This window comes from Hirundo rustica, chromosome 7 (genome assembly GCF_015227805.2).
Source record: "Hirundo rustica isolate bHirRus1 chromosome 7, bHirRus1.pri.v3, whole genome shotgun sequence".
NCBI classification, from domain to species: Eukaryota; Metazoa; Chordata; class Aves; order Passeriformes; family Hirundinidae; genus Hirundo; species Hirundo rustica.
Genome location: NC_053456.1, coordinates 23,215,756 through 23,236,408, shown reverse-complemented (window position 1 = coordinate 23,236,408; position 20,653 = coordinate 23,215,756). Strand labels below are relative to the sequence as shown.

Below are 20,653 nucleotides of genomic sequence, written 5' to 3'. Positions count from 1 at the left end.
AAATTCCCAACAAACATAAAGGAAAACCCCAAACCACCAGTCTTTGATACCACATTGAGTTTCAGAACAGCCTTAATTAGAAGAATCCTTTAAAGATTCATATCTAAATACAGTGCTTTATTAATCAAAAGCATTTTGAAGTTTATGCAGTATATGTTGTTGATAAAAAACCCAGAACAAAACCGAGAAAAACGAACCCAAATCAGAAATATCATTATTAATTTTGAAGTGAAAAGGGTCTTATTTCTTATATTTCTTATAAAAGCAGGAGACATCTGTGAAAATAGTTAGGCAATTCTCAGTTCTGGTCTGCTTCTCTCTTATATTTAGCCATTTTTTACATTCATATTCAAGTTTCTATATAAATTTTATCCTCTTTATTAGTGGGTTTTTTTCAGTATGTGAAAAGTAACGATACTAATTCATTCCAGAAGACTAAATTTCTTGTGTCTTTATTCTCTCCTGTTCACAGAATTAATCGAAAGCTCTGAATTTGTCCTTAACCTCTCAGCATAGTTCAGAACTGTAGTGGCAATTCAAGTGTACCTAATGCAATACCATTCGTCTTTGTGTTTTGGTGTTCTGGAGCAGCCTGGCAGCAGGAAAACTCATCAAATCTTAGAGCAGACTTTTGAGCAGAAAAGGGTCATAGCTAAGGATCATCTCTAAGATGAAAGGAAAAATCAAGAATCTTGTCTGCCCGATGTGCTATCTAAGCTCCTTTTCTGACTACAAACTCTTAGGCTTGAATCTTTTGGCAGGATTTTGCTGAAAGGTACTTTTTTGTATTATTTTACCAATTTATATTATTTTACCGCCAGTTGGTAATAGGTATTGTAACAAGAATAGTTTTACTCTCAGAGTACCTTATTGGTTTGCATTTCAGCAAGTCTCAAACTTGTTTTTAAAGTATGTTTTTATTTTTTGCTGGATCTGAAGGCAGGACAGTAATTTTTTTTTTTTTTTTTTTTGTTTAGCTGAACACAGCTGAGTGCTCTGAATACCAGCAGCTTTAATAATAAATAGCAGTTATATAACACCTTCTATCAGATGATTTTAACATGTAATTTAGACCTTTCCGCTTTTTTTGTGGGGTTGCAAATATTTTTATGCCCATTTTACAAATGAGTAATATAAGGCTCAACTGAAATGACTCATGCACAGTTAAACCTGTGAGCCAACATAGCCACAGAATGAAAGAAAACTGTCTCGAGCATTAGTTTAACCACTGGATTTGGACTTTACTCTTTTTCTCAGGTTTGGTCTGTTATGGTCCCAGCCGTTCGTTTTACAGATACAAAGTAATGCACAGTGGTAGAAGAGTAATCTGGTGGATTAAAAAAGAAGCTGCCCAATACTTAAAGCTGGTTCAGTTTCATATAACAAAAAACACTGAGCCACAGATACTTGCTTTTTTTACTTATTCTCCATTTGTTTGGTTGGGAATTCTCTTTTATCCTAAAACATTCTCAGCAGCTTTCTGTTCTTTATTTCACCCACAAAAGTCTCCCATCTTGTCTGGAGCAGAAAATTTGACAATTTTTACCATAAAGGTTAAATCTATTTTTGGTGTTCTCATAACAAACTCAATCCTTTGATGTATTTATATCCTTGCTTGAGAATAAGCCTTAGAAGAAGCAGAGACCAGATTTAGAATTTTTTTTCTGTGTCTCATCAATTTTTTCTTTGGGTCAAGTACTTCTACTGGAATCAAATATTACATTTTCATAGTCTCTTACACAAATATTTCTAAAACAGCAAACCGCAGTGGTATTTAATTTTCAGAAAGCTGAAAATTTAAGACTAGGACTATCCTGATTATGATTTTATAACCCAGAAAATGTTTTTAACATGCAATAAATATACAAGCATGAAGGGAAGGACAGGGTAAATTTTTGCAGCACTGAAAAAATAATAATAAAAATACTTAAAAGTTTTTTTTTCTCAGTTACCTTTTCACCTCTGTGCCTAATCTTATCACATTACATGGAAAGAAAATAGGTAGGAAGAGTTGAGAGTTTATTTATCTTTGATTTTGATTTTTAATATCAGTTATTTGATGTAGAGTAGTGCAAAGACAGAGGTGGCCAGAAAAGCAAAAGATTAGAAAACCCTTGGGTTTGCTTCAGTTGTTACTTTTGCTTATGTTGGTCTAATCCATGATTTCAGAACTGGGCTACGTGAAAAAAAATTCTACTGGGAAGACTGGGATTCATCAGCAGCCTCCTGATCTTGGTCCGACAATGGTTTGCAAATTCATAGCTGCAAACCTTACTGAAAGCAGTCACTGCTTGTAGATAAGATTCCCAGTGTGGTGCTGTTTTAGCCCTCTTCGAGGCTGGGTCAGAAAACATCCTAAGAGAGAGAAGGATGTGTGATGGTGAAATTATTTGTGCTAGCACAGAGGAGGGATAAATGTGCATGTCAGTAAAGATTTAGGGCTCTGCTTCCCAAGTTGATGCTGAGGAAAGATGATGAATGCATTTCTTGTTAAAGCAGAAAGGATACAATTAAGTAGTTAAAGATATATTTGAGCATGTGTTCTGACTTTTAGTACCTGGGCTTCAATGGCATATTGAAAATCTGGAAAGGAGTAGGAGAAAAGCTAGCAAATGAATCAAGGTTTTTATTGTGAGCAGCTTAAGGAGTTTGGTTTATCAAAGAGAAGGTTAAGAGCTGACATGATTGCAGTGCATGAGTGCCTGCATTATTCAGAAGGTATTTGAGGTTTGAGTGACCTTTAACAGAGAAGCACAATGAGATTGAGTAGCCACTCAATCTAGTTGTGCTTCTCTATTCTATGATAACTCAGAAAGTATTGCCTCCACAGTGATGTAAATTAACTTGTTTGGAAACTTTTAAATCAAGCTGTTGAGATGGGGTTTTTTTCCTAAAATTTGGGCTCTGGTTGGCCACAAATTATTGGACTTTGTAATAGGAAGGGCTGAACTTTTTCAGTGAATGAAATTGTCATAAATTTTTTGGAAAATCAGATGTAATGGTTCCCTCTGGCCTAACCCAAATCTGTAAATCACTTCAGACATTCCTTTCAGTATTCTGTGTGATTGTGAATACAGACACACAAAGAGAATCAGCATCTTTTTCATTTTTCCATGCAAAATTTGTTTTAAAAGGAGAACACGCAAGAGGGTAGCACACCTAGATGCTCTGCGTTATACCACAGGACTAGATAGAAAAATGTAGGGAGGGAAATTTAACTTTTAGGAGCTGGAGATGGAAAATGGGTCTCTGAAGTCCAAGGATATAGCCCTGCAACTCTTAACAGAAATAATGTGGAATTTGCAAAAGCAAAATCAGCTGAACCTTAATCTAAAAGGAGAAGGAGAAAGATGAAATTATTAGTATTTCTAATACTTTTAAGATACAAAAGTTGTTTCCAGCTCCAGGTGTCCTTTTTGTTGTCTTGCACTAAAAATGAAGTAGAAGTGTAAAGCCACAAGTGCCTCTTTCCTTTTTTATTTTTCAGTATTCACTCTTCACAAGTAGCTGTAGTATCTGATGTTAACAAGTGAATTGCAGCAAGATTTTTGGTTTGGTTTAAGATGCCTCCTGGCTGATGACACTGACTAGCAGTAGTGTGTGGAGGTCACAGATATCACAGCCATGACTTTCCTCAGGGAAGTTGGACCTTGCTGCCAATTAGAGGGGACAGACAAACATAGTGAGAAGTTGTATTCAGAGAGACTTCCTTTCAGAAGTTGCATTCAGGGTACAATGTTGTTGTTGTATTTTAGCAATCGTGTGTACAGAAAGGGAGATGCTAGTCCCTGTGGGCCAAATTCTTTCTTAGTGGATGGATTCTTTCTCAGTGTTTTACTGCACTTGAGGAGACATCTACTCAGAATTTTAAAAAGAAAAAGTGAAATCATGGGCTTTCTGTAACCTGAGTATGGCTGGGCTTGATTCCCAAGAGATCCAGATTTCATGCTCTGAGCATGAAAGTATGTGTAAGTACATTGAGAGAGACTCCTTAAAAAAAAGTGATTAAAGCAACCCTCAGACCACAGGACTGCAGTAAAAAAACCCCCAAAACTCTATAACGTTGTAAATTAATTATTCTTTTTGTTCAATAAAATATTTGCACAAGTCTCCAAATCAGCTGCTGAGAATCTGAGTCACCCCTGGTTTGGTTATTGGCCGTTTACATCTGCCTGTCTTTTTAAGAACTCCCAAAATGTTGTGAAGAGAATAGGAACAGAGATGTAGGGAGGTGGTGTTTAGAGGGCTGCAGGCTCATGCTATAGAAATACATCTCTGGAGACACTCTGTGCTACTCAAGGAGAGCTGATGCACAGGGAATATTGATGGCTTTCCTGCAAGAAAAGAAAGTTGTTCACATCACAGAGTGATTTATGTTGGAAAGGACCCTTAAGATCATTGTGTTCAGCTGTAATGCAGCACTGCCAAGTTCACAACTGAACCATATCCCTCAGTGCCACACATACACATCTTTTAGATATCTCCAGGGATGGAGACTCCACCACTTCCCTGGGCAAAGTTGCATGCTAGATAACCCTTTCAGTAATGTATTTCTCCTTATATCCAATCCCTGATACAACTTGAGGATGTTTCCTCTTGCCCTGTCACTTGTTACCTGGGAAAAGATAGTGACACCTTGCTACAAACTCCTTTCAGGTAGAGCAGGCACAAGTGTTACTGGTGCTGCAAAATAGGCAATGAAATATATAACAGAACTGCAGTGACTTGAACACTAAATAATGCTTATAATTAGTCAAATGAGAAATATGTTCCTTGTTGGAACAAAAGCAGCACAAACGTGGAGAGAACAGATTTTTGCTGGTTTGTGTTGGCGAAGCGTGCCAAGCATTACATCACAATGTGAGTGTTTCTGATTTTATGCTGGGCATTTTAAATATGTGCTTTGTTGAGTATGTGTGTCCACTTCTGTCACTCTTTTAGTTGTGGTAACATGTACAGTTGTGTTGGGGGGGCTGTGTATATTTGGCAGAATTTATGATAAGCTTCAGTGAATGATCATTCTCCACAGTGGCAGTGTGCTTGGCTTTCATAACAACTGGAGCTTGAACACGCAAGGAGTTAGAGAACTTAATTTAGATGTTGCACTGGTAATTTATATATGCCAGTGGGTTTTTTTCTGCAGGGAAATACTGGATTATATTATCAGTTCATTCCACATATGGTTTAAAACTTCTCTTTATCAGAGTAAACCACCGTAGTGTGCCACGCTCTGTGTGTTTCAGAAGCTTATGCCTGCTGGTTAAGTGATACTGAGTTACATCTCTTATCACCACTACCAACATTATGTTTACAAAAGCTTGTCTAACAGTTAACTCTATATTTGACCCAAGAGTTACATCTTGATAAGAGATAACAGGACAGACATTGCCAGTCACAATTTTAAATCTTACTCAGATTTAAGGTTATGCTTCTGTTATGAAAAGACAGCACTTACCTCTCCTCAGGATTATTGCAATTTATTTCTGAGGGTCACAAATTGGTGTTTTTAGAGTGTGCTGTGTATAAAGAGATCATTCAAAATTACCAGAACTTCAGTCTCACCAAACGACTTCTCCCAACACTCTTTTTTTTTTTCTTTTTTTTTCTTTTTTTTTTTTTTTTCTTTTTTTTTCTTTTTTTTTCTTCCCCCACCCCGTGCCTACTTTCACGTCTCTTTGTCATCTGGTTCCTTTCCCAGGAGGCACCAGAAGAATCTGTGGTGCCATGAAATACAGCAGGGCAGGGAGAGTTTCTGGTAGCAACAATGATAAAATCATTCAAGGACAAAATTCTTGAATTACTGATGATAAGGTGTAACAGCTCATCTAACATTGCCATTGTACCTGAGGGCTAAAAGGTGGCAAATATGATGCAAGTTTTTAAAACCCATTGCATGGAGAATTAAAGGGGTTTTTTACCAGGAAAATGAACAGGTACCTCAACAGGAACAGTATAATAGAATACCTCATCCTGTAAACTGCCTGTAAAGTGTCAACATAATTCCTTTATAAAGATAAATCCTTCTTTATGAGCCTGTTTATAGGGTTCAACAAAGTGAATAAAGATGTTTAAATCTACATAATCTGAGTTACCAACAAGGTTTTTCACAAAACTCCTTGGCAAAGATTTTTTAAGAAAACTAAATTGGCATAAGAGTATTCTTGCATGACAAAAAAAAATGATTGGGAGATAAATGAGCTGAGGAAATTTGCTATTGGCAAAGTTCCCCAAGGTAGTGAGGACTAAGAAAGACCACAAAAATTGTGAAACACCTTGATGAGACTGACAAGCCAAACAATAGTGGTTGGTAAAGTTGCATCTAGATATTTCTAAAGTGAGGCATATGGAAATAAAAATTCGCAAAACTTGACATAGAAAGTAGTGCGCTAGGAACTGGCCACCAAGACTTCTGAGTGAGACCTCAGGTTTATAGTAGTGGTTCCTTGAAAATATCAGCTCAAAGTTCAATACTGATTTACCCAGAGTTCCTGTCCATATCTTCTATATATTTAATTGAATTAGCTGATATTTGGTATAATTTGGGCAACAAGAATGTAGAAAGGAATGGAATGATTTCCATACACAGAATGGAAAGATAACTTGGGATGTGGTGCAGGTCTTAAAATGTTGAATTTTATGAAAGTATTTTCTTGACACTGAGGACGGTAGGCATTGGAAGTGCATGCAAAGTGTGCAAACTGGTTTACATCAATTTCAGGGTAAACTATGCAAGAGAAAGTCACTGGAATTTATCAAATACACAGAAAACACCTGAGTCTGGAAAATTTTTCATGGGAAAATATGAAAAAAGCCGTAGGAAATGCAATGTCTGTGCTGCCTCTGTTCTGTCCTGTATGTTGCTACACTTGTATTTCCTAGGTGCCTTTAAAGTTCTTGTTGCAAGTCTCAGTATCTGTAGAGTATTTCTGCCTGAATCCTCTTAATCCTTTCTCACTTCGATAGTTTGGGTGGTTTTAACGAGACTCATTGAAAATAAGATGGTATCTTCAACTTCCTTGAAAAGACATTTTTAAATTTAACTTTTTATTAAACCAACTGAAATAGGAGACCATTACTAACAGGTTGCTAAACCTAATTAAACCTATTATTAAACCAGGGCACTATGAATTCCTTTGTTAAATCCCCCTGTAGCATAAACAGCATAGGGCGGATTTTTATTTGCATTTGTGGTAGCTGTTAGCTTCTGTTATTATTTTGTTTTATAGATCTCATTCTTAAATACTGGTGCTCCCCACTGGGCAAACTATGCTGCATCATTTCCTAATAAATACCTCAGCAAATATCTCTCTGCCTCCTTCCAACTCCCTCCCTCCCTGCAGTGAAGAGGATAATTTTGTGTAGGGATCTAAGATCAGTTTACCCTGCAGCATTAATCTTCTAACAGAGAGATACTATTTTATTTTTCCAGCATGCTGTAATCCACCCCAGTTTCTGCTATACTTACAGCGTATTAATTGTTAATGTTGCACTTCTTGAATTCTAATCATGACCAGCCTGCATGCAGGGCTCCGGTCTGGGAAGGATCATTACCCACTCCCCTGGGGATCACAAGTGGTACTTTCTGGAGGCAGCATGAGCTGTATTATTTTCGTGGATTTTTGTCCGTGTGCTGCTACATGAAACTGGGACTTTGTGCATGGTCTGCATTGTGGGGTTGTGAAGTGCCTTGCTTCATGCTAGTGCTGTGGATTGTTATTTGGAATGCACAGAGACGTCATTGATCACTGCTTCTTCCCTTTACATTTATTTTTTTTAAACGGGACTGCAGACACTTGTGGGCAGTTTTGCTATTTCTTTTCACCGATCTCTGACACTGCAAATGGTTGAGGTACTTTTGAACGTTTCTCTTCTAGATTAACTGATTAACACTTCGTATTTGTGCAGAAATGTAAAACATATCTTCCATTTAAGAAAAAATCCAACCAACTCTTCCCTAATAATACAGCAATCTTTTAACATGTATTATAAATGTAATAATATATATTGACTGTCATATCTATTATAAAGTGTTTGCTCAAAAAACTTCTAATCTGCATGTATAATTGTGATATACTATGTAGGGCGATGCCATAAATGGTACAAGTCACAAAATTTTCTTTTGTTGTATTTTAAACTTTTAGACTTTGAACTCTCACTGTGCCCTAGAAATAGGAGAAACAGGTAACAAAGACATTTATTTGGGGTTTTGTTTTTGTTTTTGTTTTTTTTTTCCCAGATTTTGTCACAATTTATTGTAACACTGCATCATTAAATAATTCAGTAGATCATTCTAGATGAGGTGATTTTACTTTTGTATTGTCAAGTAGTACCCCTGTGGCAATGAAATACAGTATTTTGTGGCAGAAGGTGATAAAAATTGAATTACCTCTCTGGAAAATTTATTACTAATGACATTTACAAAATCATGCATTTGGTTTAAAATGAATGCAGCAAGAAACATATGTAGCTATTGTAAAAAATAAAAAAGGTACTTAATGTTAAGTAATACATTTGGGGAATATCTTCGTAGGCAGATACAATGCAGTACGTTTTTCTTGAATTTGTTTTTTTGTGTGTGCACATATATGTGCAGAAAATCCTCAGTAGTGCAGACTTCTCTGGAAGCTTAAAATTTGTACTAAAGGAAAATGAAAATCTTTATCTTCATGTTTAAAAAGTCTGGAAGCAGCTAATTTCCTGTTCTAATTCTTCAGTGGATCAGTTACTTCAGCTGTTCTCTCGTCTTTTGCAAGTCAGCTTAGTACTGACTGTGTCTTGTGGATCGCCCGGGATTAAACAGCCAGGTTTGGTTTCTTCCAGTAGTAATGTAAAGGAAAAAACCATCACTGTGGTTGCAAAGCACACTTCAGAAAATATAACGATATAACAAATTAAATTATTTTTTTCCGGACTTGTTTAAAAACAGAAAGGGAAAATGAGTGCTTATCTTTTGTTGTGAACTGGCTTTTTCCCTTTCCTCTTCAGAATTCAGTGCTTATCTTAGATAAGGATGAGGATCCACACATATACAGATGCTTATAGGATCCTTTGGGTTGAAAGGGGTCTCAGATGTCACCCGGTCTAACGTCCTGCTCACAGCAGGACCTGTTGTGAGGCCAGACCAGATATTCTAGGGGTTTTTTAATTAGAAAATTATGTTTGAATATTTTTGCATCAGGAAATGAATTTTAATCTGTATTCATGTCACATCACAAAGAATGACATGCTGTGACTGAGGCCTCAGCACAGTAGCAGTTGTAAGCTCTGTTTTCTGAACATCCTGTGTCATTCCCCAGGCTCCGCAGTGTTAACGACAGCACTCTGTGATCCTGAGCATATTCATGACCAACAGGACTCATGATATTTAGCAAAGATGTAATCAGTCCTTAAAAGGTTCAGTCAAATTTAGGAGTAATCAGATTTTTCCTCTATCTCACTTTCTTTTTTTTCAGTGTTAAAATGTTTTCTGAAGCATGCTAACTTTTCTGGTACAAACACTCCCTTCATGTTCCTCCGAACTTCAGCCTTCCCATGGGCTCTGTCACTCATCTGTTCTGCATGGGAATGCTTGGGGATTGCAACCTCTTTTCCCAGCAAGTGGTATTTGTAATAAAGCCTGCAAAGGACCTCCTTTCACAAAGACATCTCCAGAAGAGAATATTTTTCAAATAGGTGCTAATATTTGTCACTGAAAGGAAAACATGTAGGAATACATGACAGTGACTTGTCAGGGTGCAGCAGTGGTTTCTCTAGTATGTCTGTTGGAACAGTGGGTGATAGGGGAGGGCTTTCATTTGCAATTCACTGGGGGGGTGGGGGGGGGGGCGGTCCTGCAGCACAGAGGATGTGCAAGATTGTGCAAAGAACTCCATACTAACCTGGGGATGACAACAACAAGGAAACTGCCTTTTCTTCATCAGTTTTGGCATACTACCAATTCCCTAATCTATGTTAAATCTAATTATTGTGAGGGCTGGAATCTTGTTTCTCCTATTTATCTCAGAAAAGAAAAGAAGAGCACTTTCTGCTGGAAGTGTTATTTTTTTTAATTTTTCTTCTGTACTCTTTATTGTCCTGAAAAGTTTTAAATTGGTTATTGTTTGTTCTCCAGATGGATCCTGTGCAAAAAGCAGTCATAAACCATACATTTGGAGTGTCCATTCCCCCAAAGAAGAAGCAAGTCATTTCCTGTAATGTCTGCCAGCTTCGTTTTAACTCTGATGTGAGTATTGCCTATTTTTCTTCCTGGTGTGTTTTTTTGTTTTGTTTTGTTTGTTTTTGTTGTTTTGTTTTGTTTTAAATTTATTTTGTTCATTAGGTATAATTAATCTGAACCTCTTTTTTCCCAAATAACTCGTTCCAATTCTACCTACATTCTGCTCAGCCTGATGGCCTGATGGATTGGTATTTTGTCCACTCAGAGGCATGAACTCTTTATTTTCTTGCATAGCTCTGGCATAATATCCAATGCCATGTCCATAGGTGAGATCCCATTTGATGGTACAATAACCTTCAAGAGGTATTGCAAAAAGAAATGTTTGCCTGAGGTTTTGTTTTTAAAAAGGAGGTGAAGCAGAAAAGCTTTCCAGTGAGTTCTTCAGGTCGTATTTGCTTTCTTTCCAGAAACAGCTTTTTCTTGTTGTTCGTACATCCTTGCTGATATATCTTTCTATTTCTGAATAAAGTCACTCTTCCAATAACTTTCATTTATAATAAATATAAACATGTAGTTCTAGCTGTTATTTTGAGGATGAGAAATTCAAAGAAACTGTTTCCTGGAGGTTAATTTAAAAAAAAAATCATTACAAAAGAATACAATGGCATTTTTAAAATATGTAATAATTTCATGTTTTTTCTTAAGTAGCTTGAAAATTAAAGAAATTCAAGGTAAATATCTCTAAGAAAATTATGATCTTCGAGAGTCAAGGAGTATGTATTTGTTCTTGGAGACTAATATCATTAAATTAATAAAAATAAACCCAAATTCACAGATTTTTTTTTTAATCTCAAGAGTAAGAATAATTCCCTGAGTGATGTGTTAATATTATATATATCTTTCTGTCGTAATTTTGATCTCAGAAACAGTTTGCAGGCACCTCTTCAAAGCCTTTGAGTGTTTTGTGCTCCTGGAGATTAGCAGTAAAGCACCCATACCCATTTACCCTGGTTTTCTCTGCCTCTAACACTGCACTTTGGAAAGTGTCTTGTAAAGTGTTTTCCCCAGTTTGCCTTTCTTGTCTAGGCTGGTAAGGATTCTGAAGCAGTGCTATCTTAGCTTCAAATTGATTTCTAAATCTGTCATCGTTTGACAAGCTTATTAACCTTCCTTTGAAGTGGCAATATCTGCTTAGTTAACTGATCTCAGAAGTCATCACTTTAAATTTAATTTGCTTGTCTTTCTGCTTTAAGGTTAAGATTTGGGGGGGAAGAAATCTTTTCTGCTCCAATACTTGGTCCAGGTATCTCCTTTTACTGATTAAATCAAGGAACCCATAACATTTTTTAAATTTTTCTTTGGCCTCATGGATCTTGCTTCTGAGGTGGGTCCATCACCAGTGAGGTGGCTCGGGCTGTCCTCACTCTTCCCTCTCCTCCTGAGGTCAGGGTCTCTCTGATGATGGGTCCTGTCCCCAGAGGAGTCACTCTGTCTGTGCTGACATTCAGGTGGACAAACTGCACTTCAGGCAGATAAATTGAATCACAACTGAGTGGCTTGAAACAAGCAAAAAAAAAAAAAGAGCTGAAATGTTATATCGCTTTGTGTACATCTGTCAACCAAGCAATTATTCCTGTCTGAACTTTCAAAGTAGAACAAAAAGTGCAGATCATATTCTGCTTTAAATAGTGGCATCACAAAAGCATGGAAAATTAGAGCCACACTTCTTCTTCTGGGCCAGGTGTATTCAATAGGGTGGTGTGCTCTTTCTTCCTAAATTTGATAAGCATATTCAGTTGTAGTTACTAGAAAATATCATCATGCTTTTGAAATGAATGGTTGTAAGAAAGGATGAAGCACCGTGATGGTGATACTTTACATGCTGAAATGCAGGGCCTCTACTTTCTACAACAGCTACTTTACCAGGACATTCACAACCAACATGGAAATACGATTTTGGAAAGAGCTAAGATTATAGCAGTGTTACGAATGCCAGAGGATACTTAAATATAAATCTAATTCACAATTGTTTCACAACCTCAACATCCAGGAATATTTAGAGAATGAATCCTCATAGTGTACTACTTCTATTTTAAAAGCTGTGTAGCCTTTCATTGGGTTATTTAGCTTCCCCTGAGAAGCTGTACATAAGATTCTAAATTTTTCTTCAGGTTCAGCCATATAACCTTAGGAATTATTTATATGGGCATATGCTGCATCTTTTTTTCTGAGAGTGAGATCCTATTTGATTTGGATGTTATTCTCACCTATCCAAACAGGCACACCACCACCCCTTCCCCCCCATCTGCATTGTTATTGTTTCCCCAAGGTAATGGTAGTGGGGCTTCAACCAAGCTCTGCAAACTCACAGTTCTCTCTTAGCTTGTGGAAACTCCTGTGCAGAAATAAAAATCTGGACTCTGCATGTATGTTTCTTTTTGGTCCCTTTGGACCAAAAATAATGTGAAATTATGCTCACGTTATTTAGGGCATCTTTACAATCCATCCATTGTTTGCTGACTGAGGAAGAAAGGAGTCATGTTGGTATGAACCTTGTAACTGGTGAATCTTTCAGGAAATCAGTTCCACCATGTGATATGCTTTTGAGTAGCACCAAACTCTGTCAATCTGCATTAAAACTTCAGTGTAGCACTTTGCAGATGAGATTTGTAGTACAGTCACTCCACACTTGCAGTTTCTTCCAGTTCTTCCAAGGCTGACATACTTGTTGTTGATTGGTGTTCCATTCCTTTGAACTTTCACTGGCCTAAATTTTGCTATTAACTAGAATAAAAATGGCACAAACTAAACTATAAAGAGTATTTTTTGGTTTTTATTTTTATTTTCCTAAATGAATTTCACTTGCATGGTGTTTGAGGATGCTGGCCTTATTCTGGTGATATTTTACCAATTGCACAAGAAACACACAGACAGTGGGTATTCATCTGTGAGAAGAAAATTGGTTTCCATGCCTGCAATTTTTTCCTTGTGCTGTGGACACTTACTGGTCTAAATCAATAGGAAAAAAAAAAATAAAAATAAGATTAGTCAATTTATAGTTGTCAAATCTCCCACTAAATTAATACAGTGAATTGGAAAGGTTTGGGGTTTCTTTTGCTTATGTGTCTGTAAATTTAGCTTTAGTGAGAGTGGTGTGGCATCAGATTAAGAGGCAGGGATCTGCCGCTACCTGCAGGAAAAGAAAGATCAGAGATGGGAGGAAATTTAAAATTTAAATATTTAAAAATAGATTGTCTTGAATGTAGGATTAAGCATGTGTTGAAGTGTATTCTGTATTTTCAAAACTAAAGTTCCTAGAATGATTTTTCCTCTGCCATATTACAATTTGAACAGTATTTTCTAACTGAACTCTTCAGGATTTACCAGTCTTCCATTTTTTAAAGTACAACATGAAGAAAACCTCTGTGTATAAACTCTAAATTTGGTCTAGTCTTGATAAGCCTGTTCTCTTCCAAAAAACAAAATTATAGTGTTTGACTCATATTTACAGACATTCAGCATCATACTCTGCCTGTCCGTTTTTAATATTTTCAGCTGCATTTTGGTCAAATTGGGTGTTGTCTATTTCTGCTAATAATTTCTGGTACAATTAGTTTGGGCACCCCTTCCAATCTGTGTCAACTCCAGAAGAAAGTGTAGTACAGAATAGATGATCCAAAGTCTTCCGAAACAGAAAAATACAATGTCTTCTTTGAAGTAACCGCAAACTAAAGTTGTCTGAACAGCCTGAACTTTGAAATCCTTCTGAGCAATTATATCTGTAAAAGTAGTATCAACATTACAGCAATGGTAACTGAGGTTGCTTGAACAACATTTTTTTGCACGATCTGCTTAAGATACCCTAGCTGGAACTCAGAGTGGGATTAGGTGCCTAAATCTGAGCGTCTTGCTTTTTGAATATCTGAGATGTCTGGGATACCCACAACTGGCTGATTAACTGACAAAGGACACCCAAGGACATGCCAAATTATACGGGATGCCTGCCTCTGGAACTGAAGCCCCACTCATTCAATTTGCCTTCTGGTTTACTTTTCCTTCTTCTTCTTCTAATTTTCTTTCTTTTTCTTTTATTTTGAAGAGGGGAGAGAGAGAAGCAGGATTCAGTGAGGAGAAAAAGCATAAAAGTATAGGAATATTGGAAGTGAGATCAGCAAAAAATATGAAGATAGAATAGAGAAAAGTGCTCTTTCCTAAACTTGTTTTTAACGGTGGTTGATACCAGGAGTCAAGTACAGTTGAATTAATTTAGAAATCTCATGTTAGGAAGGATAGTGTTATGAAGATTGATAGCTAATGAGGTTGATTAAACAGTATTGTTAATGAGATTCTTGTACTAGTCTGCATAAACTTCATTCTATTATATAGAGGAACATACTCTTTTTGAGAATAGTTAAAAAAAAAAAGAAAAAAGCTATATTATCCATTATCAGTTGCAATTGGATGTGCTTTAGTGTTTTGGAATAAACGCAGGTATTTCCAACTTTGCATCAATTTATCTGTAAACACCATGTTACTTTTTAATTTCTTCATGGTGATGACACAGCATGTGCTCCAGTGCAGCAATGACTACTGTGTCAATAAAGTTTAAGCTGTGGTCTTGTGTTATAATACAGCTCAGAAAAAAAATGAGAAATACTCAGTTATATTTACTACCATGAGAGACTCAGCAGTAGAAGAGGAAGAATTTCCATGGAACAGATTGTGATTGTGAGTCAGATTATACAGTATGCGTATTCCACCAAGAGGAAGCAAGATATGCTGTGAAAGATCTAGCTTAAACTTTGAATAAATATTTTTTTTTCCTTTTAAGAATTCTGGGATTGATTACATTGATTTGTATGGTGATAATAATTATATATACTACAGACATTCTAGCAAAACCTGCATTTGCCCAGGACAGGGCTGATTTTTCACCATAGATGGGAGGGGCATGGATATTGTTCTACACCACCTCACATCCTTGCTAGGAGTGGACAAAAGGGACTCTGTTTAAGAAGGGGTTCCTTCCACTCTCTCTTTTCTCCACTCATCTTATCTCACTGCTGTTTCCATTAAATTGTTTTTATGTCAGTCCGGGATCTTTTCCTTTTTTGCCTCCATTTGGAGGGGGAAAGAGAAGTGACACATGATATTAGCTGGAGTACTAGATTGGGGAATTCCATTCCTAAACCACGACAGTGAGTTTACTGAATCCATACGATACCAATAAGAGGGTCCAGTAGCAAGAGGCCAAGGGGGAAAAATGTCTCTTTTTATTCCCATATAGACTCCTGTTCGCCTATCCCTGGCTCATTCTTTCTCATTCCTTCCAGCCACCAGATGTATCTGCAGCATTTTCCTCAACTGGTATGTGGCAATAAGTCTCCCAACAGCTGTGGAGCTTTGGCCCCAACAAGTCTATTCTGTTATGGCATCTGACACTGTAGTTTGCAGCCCTAAGGGAAAAGTGAGTTCTAGTTGGAAGGATATCTGTTTGGTTTCTGCAAAATTGCTCTTTTCTCTTTATCTGAATCATTATCTTGTGTTCAAGTAGTTCTCTGCTCTTCTCCCTCATTATTTTTATTTTATTATTTAGTCTTGGGGTTGTTGGGATTGGTTTAGCCTGGAGAAAAGGAGGATCAGGGGTTACCTTATTGCTTTCTATGCCTACCTGAAAGAAGGTGGGTGTCAGTCTCTTCTCCAGGAAACAAGTGTTCGGATGAGAAAAAACTGCTTCAAGTTGGGCCAGGTGAGGCTTAGATTAGATTTTAGGAAAAAATTCTTGACCAAAAGGAAGTTGTCAAACATTGGAACAGACTCCCCAGGGAAGTGGTGGAGTCACCATCCCCTGGAGGTATTTAAAAGGTGTGTTGGGACATGTTTTATGGTGAACCTGGCAGTGCTGAGTTAAGATTTGAACTTGCTCTTAAAGGCCCTTTCCAACCCAAAGGATTCTGTGATAGTCCACAGAGTTTTAGGAGCTTAGACACTATACATGAATGTCAGTAATGATGTAATCTCTTTTTCCAGCATCCAGGCTTCTCTATAGTCCAGATTTATAAATACAATATGCCAGCAGTGTTACCGTTCTGATTTTTGTTTGGTTGTGTTCTTTTTGTAAACAGATTTTGTCATCTCTTGATTGCAACTAAAATAAGTTTCTGCTTCCCTCTGCATGCTTTCTGTTTCTTATAGAAATGTCTTTGGCTGTGGTACAGCCTGGTAGGCACCATCTCGTTCATAGGGTATAACTGGATGGAAAATAAACTTGTGTTTGCACAGTGTGTTGCTTTGTGGGTAATTCAGCCCTATTTTTTTTTGGTGTTACCTCAAAATCAGGAGGTGACTCAAACATCAGGAGGAAACACCTTGTAGGCAAATCAGAAAAGAGGATGTAACAATTTGGCATTCAGAGACAATGAAGGTCATTTTATTGTTGAATGCTAATAAAGCTAATAAAGATGATGTGATGCTAGTGCTCATCTTTTTAAAAAGACAGAAGGCAAATTTTTTAAGTTTAGGCAAGGATTACCAAAAGTTGACTTTGCAGACTGAAATGAAACATTCATGCTGTCAAAAGAATAATAAACAAAATAATCAATTGCATCACATAAAAATCTACAGAACTGTCATTGTCTTCTGTCGAAGATTTTACATTTTTCTTATTTATAAGACTATATTGATTCTTTGGGTATGGAGGGTAGTGAAGCGGATAGGAGGTAATTAAAAGCATAAATCTCAGGAACTTGTGAAGGTAATTTTCTGTTTTGTAGACAGAACTGACAAAATGATGAAAGTTGTTAGCTCCAACATGACAGAAATACTGCATGATTATAGGGTACAGGGTTATAACATGATGGAAGTTCTGTTCAAATAACAGCTATTTAATGGAGCTTTTAACTAAGTTTGGTAAGGTATTTAAAATATGAGTTTACTTCTTACGACATGGCTGATATTCACAGCTCCTTGGTTTTTCTATGTTCTTTTCAATAATAATCCACCTTACTATTTTGAACACTTAGGTTTTAGAAATCCATAAGGATGGAATTGAAAAACTAATGCATAGCTTTGGTATAAAAAATTTATGGTCATGCCAGGTTTGCAGATTTCTTCAACTATATCTATTATTAATAATAGATGAGGTAAAACTATATTTTTCAACACTACTTCCTAATTTACTATGTCATTTTTATTAGAGTCACAATTGTAGTCTAAATTCTTCATAATTTATATACTAAGATAAATGTACATACTCTACAGAATGATTCTAATGCGTTCTAACTAAGTGATCAAACATTTTCTAGACATTTTACTATTAAGAGAGCTCTCTATTTTAGGATTTGCTGTGAATTAAAATAACAATGTTATGAACATAAAGACCTCTCTACTCCTGTCTTGCACAGTTAGTTTCCTTCTCTACCAGGACCACTGCCATTGTAATCAACTTGATGTATAAAAGTAGGCAGGAACACAGGTGTTGAGAGGTGTTCTTTCTACAATATACATTATGGCTATATTTAGGACATATTTATTTTTTAGCTTGAATTTATGTAAAAATTTTTTTGTGATATGCAGGAAAAAAATCACCTTTATAACTACTCCATAACAGAATGGAAGTTTTCAGGATTATTATATATCTGTTCAGTCTTTCAGTTGTTTCATTTTTTGTGGTTTAACTGTTACTGGCAGAGGCTTTTGAGGTATTTTCAACAAAATATTTTTCATTCGAGATTACCAATTGTATCAACACCAAATGAACGCAGGATTTGAGACAGAATCATTGAGGGTGGAAATGATCTCTCAGATAATCAAGTCCATCCACCATCATGTTCTCCACTAAACCAAAACTCCAAGTGCCACACCCAGATGGTTTTTGAACAGTTTCAGGGATGGTGACCCCACCATTTAACCAGGCAGCCTGTTAGAGTTAGAATTGCTGTTGAGAGTATTTCCCATCCAGGGGGGGATTCCCGCTTTAAGAAGATGCAGTAGCAAGCGAGAAGAAATAGGAGCTGTGAGCTATCATGTTCTGTTCTGTTTAGTTGTGACACTCACCTAATATTGGGAAACTCAAGGCATGCCTGCATTTCCCATAGTCTCCCTTTATTTATACATTTCTCCTTCTTTCTGTCCATGCAGATCTATGTATATTTAATTGTATACGTTAATTGCCAGGCTGGATGATGTGGTAGCAGATTCAAGCATTCAGCTGGAGTTGGTGACACAACTGTCTTGTTCCATGAAGACCTAATGAAAGGCTACTTCAGCTGATCTTGAATATATCTGTAAAAAATCTTGATCTCACACATATACGCTCTGAACCTTCAGACTTACTCAAGCCTTTCAGGTTAATGTTTCTTTGTGTAGCAATAAATTCAGCTAATTAGTCATTCACATTGCAAGTAGATTCTAAAACTCAGTCACTTGTGAACTGTCAAAATAAATCATGTGGATTTCAGAGACACTGTCATTCATTGCTCCTGATGGGGAATATTCTGTTATCTTTTGCACTACAGCCTTGCCTGTAGTTCAGAGTTTTCTCAAATGTAATACTGCTATCAATGAATCCATATTATCTACCTGTTTCCTGGTTATCTAGATCTTTCCATATATTCAGATTTATAAACATTTTTAACTTCCTACAAAGTAAAGTTACTGAGGTTGTTTTAAGCACTACAACATGCTAATGTCATTCATATTTATTTTCAAAACATGTTTACGTGAAGAAGATAATTTACATTGTTGATGTTTTATTAAATGCGGTCTAGTATATAAAGCTATTGAATATGTATTGTATGTAGTTGTACAGTTTAACATCCTGCTTGGATTTCAAACTTAATAATTTGTAGTTGAAAGTAGCAATTAAATTTGGATTTTAAATAAAATCTAGCATTTGGATCATTTTTAAGAGCAGAAAAAGCTATCCTTTCTTACAGCCAAGTCATTAATCCATATAACATTGAGGCTTTCTTAAAAATTGAAACATTCATAAGGTCTGATTGGTTGGGGGTTCTTAATTGGTACTAACAGACTGTAGAGAGAATTAAGGTGTATAAATTTTAAGGTGTATAAATTAGAAAAATTTGGGGGAAATTATGTAATTATTTGTCTGTCAATTATATTCTTAATTATTTGCAACTTAATTTAAAATACAGCTATTCACTAAGCCATGGTCTTACAAATATGTAGACATATTTTTTTGGTGTCATAAAATGCTCATCCCGTTGATCAAAAAGTAATGCCAGACAAATGTATAAACACTTTTTTGGAATGTCACCTGTCAGTACAAAGGTATTTTTACATTCTGATTCCTGATGCCACATTTATGGCAGCTTAAAGCTTTTCCAGTTCATTAAACCTTACTAGCCAGTACTTGATGACCTTCTGTGCTGTCTAATAAGTAGGCAGGTTCTTTTTTAAAATGTTGCAGTATAAATACATCAAGCTAGTAGATCACAGTTTTAGATTCAATTCAGAATTAAACTTTCAGTTAAGGAGTTCTTTCATAGCAATATTGTCTTATTCCAGTTTTTCAGAAAGTGCCCTCCTAACCTATTATGCATTTAATTTAAAAATTGTAATAATTATAATTCAGTGGTGAGGTTTAATACAAACCATGTAAGCAATAGATGTAACATAATCTTTTTGAAATGAAAAATAAATATTTAAATAATATTGAATTGTGGTGCAGATAAATTATTTTGCTGTAGAATTAATTAATCCCTAGAGTAAATGCAGCTGTATACACTGGAATAAAGTATTTTGCAATTAAAATAATTATAGTCCATGAATATAGAAAGATACTTTGAGGTAACTGATTTTCATTTTAATTTTTCTTAATTTTTTTTAATTTTCTTAAATTTTTTTTTTTTTTGCTGACGCAGGATTTGCATGAATAACTTGTACTTAACAATGATCATAAAATACCTTCAGTATCCGTTTAAAATATTGTATCCAAAAGATATTTACTTTTAAGTCAACTTTGTATTTTAGTGGGGGATTTATACTAAAATTGGTAATCTTTGTTTTATGCACATGATTTTTGAACCCTATATGTAAACAACTTCCTCTGGATTATCAGACTGAATGAAAATAAATTTTCAGCTTCTTGCCTTAACTAAAAATGAAAATTGTATATGTCATGGTTTATTTCAAAGATAAGTCTAGTATTTCAATCATATAGTCTACAAAGCTCATAGCCTCTGCTCTACTCCTGTATTCGTGTCATTAGCAAGTTTTCAGCAAGACCTGGAACAAATATGTTTGCCTTTAATGTGGTGCTTTTGCAAATATTGTATAAAATTGGAGTTATTCATGATCAGGAAATTAATAATCACAATCATTGGTATCAGTAATAATCAGAACTTGAGTTCTAATTTCAGATTGCCTCAGCTGCCCTTTTTTCTTTTGCTTGCTATGAAAACTCCAGAGGTTTGCATAACATGGTAATACAGCATTTCAGTTACTAAAAGGCAGCTGAATCAAATGATTTACCAC

General features: G+C 36.0%; 1 protein-coding gene across 14 annotated transcripts in view; it reads left to right on the top strand.

The window, feature by feature from the left end:
- The window catches only part of ZNF385B (zinc finger protein 385B), a 155,623-nt gene that overhangs the window by 108,616 nt on the left and 26,354 nt on the right, over positions 1-20,653 (top strand). For 13 of the 14 annotated variants that reach the window (XM_040070376.2, XM_040070377.2, XM_040070375.2 and 10 more), the window contains one exon: positions 10,112-10,222. In XM_040070376.2, coding sequence (XP_039926310.1) covers positions 10,112-10,222 — 111 coding nt within the window. Of the gene's footprint in view, positions 1-7,710; positions 7,850-10,111; positions 10,223-20,653 lie in introns of those variants that run through there. The other variant, XM_040070385.2, reaches the window with a different exon arrangement.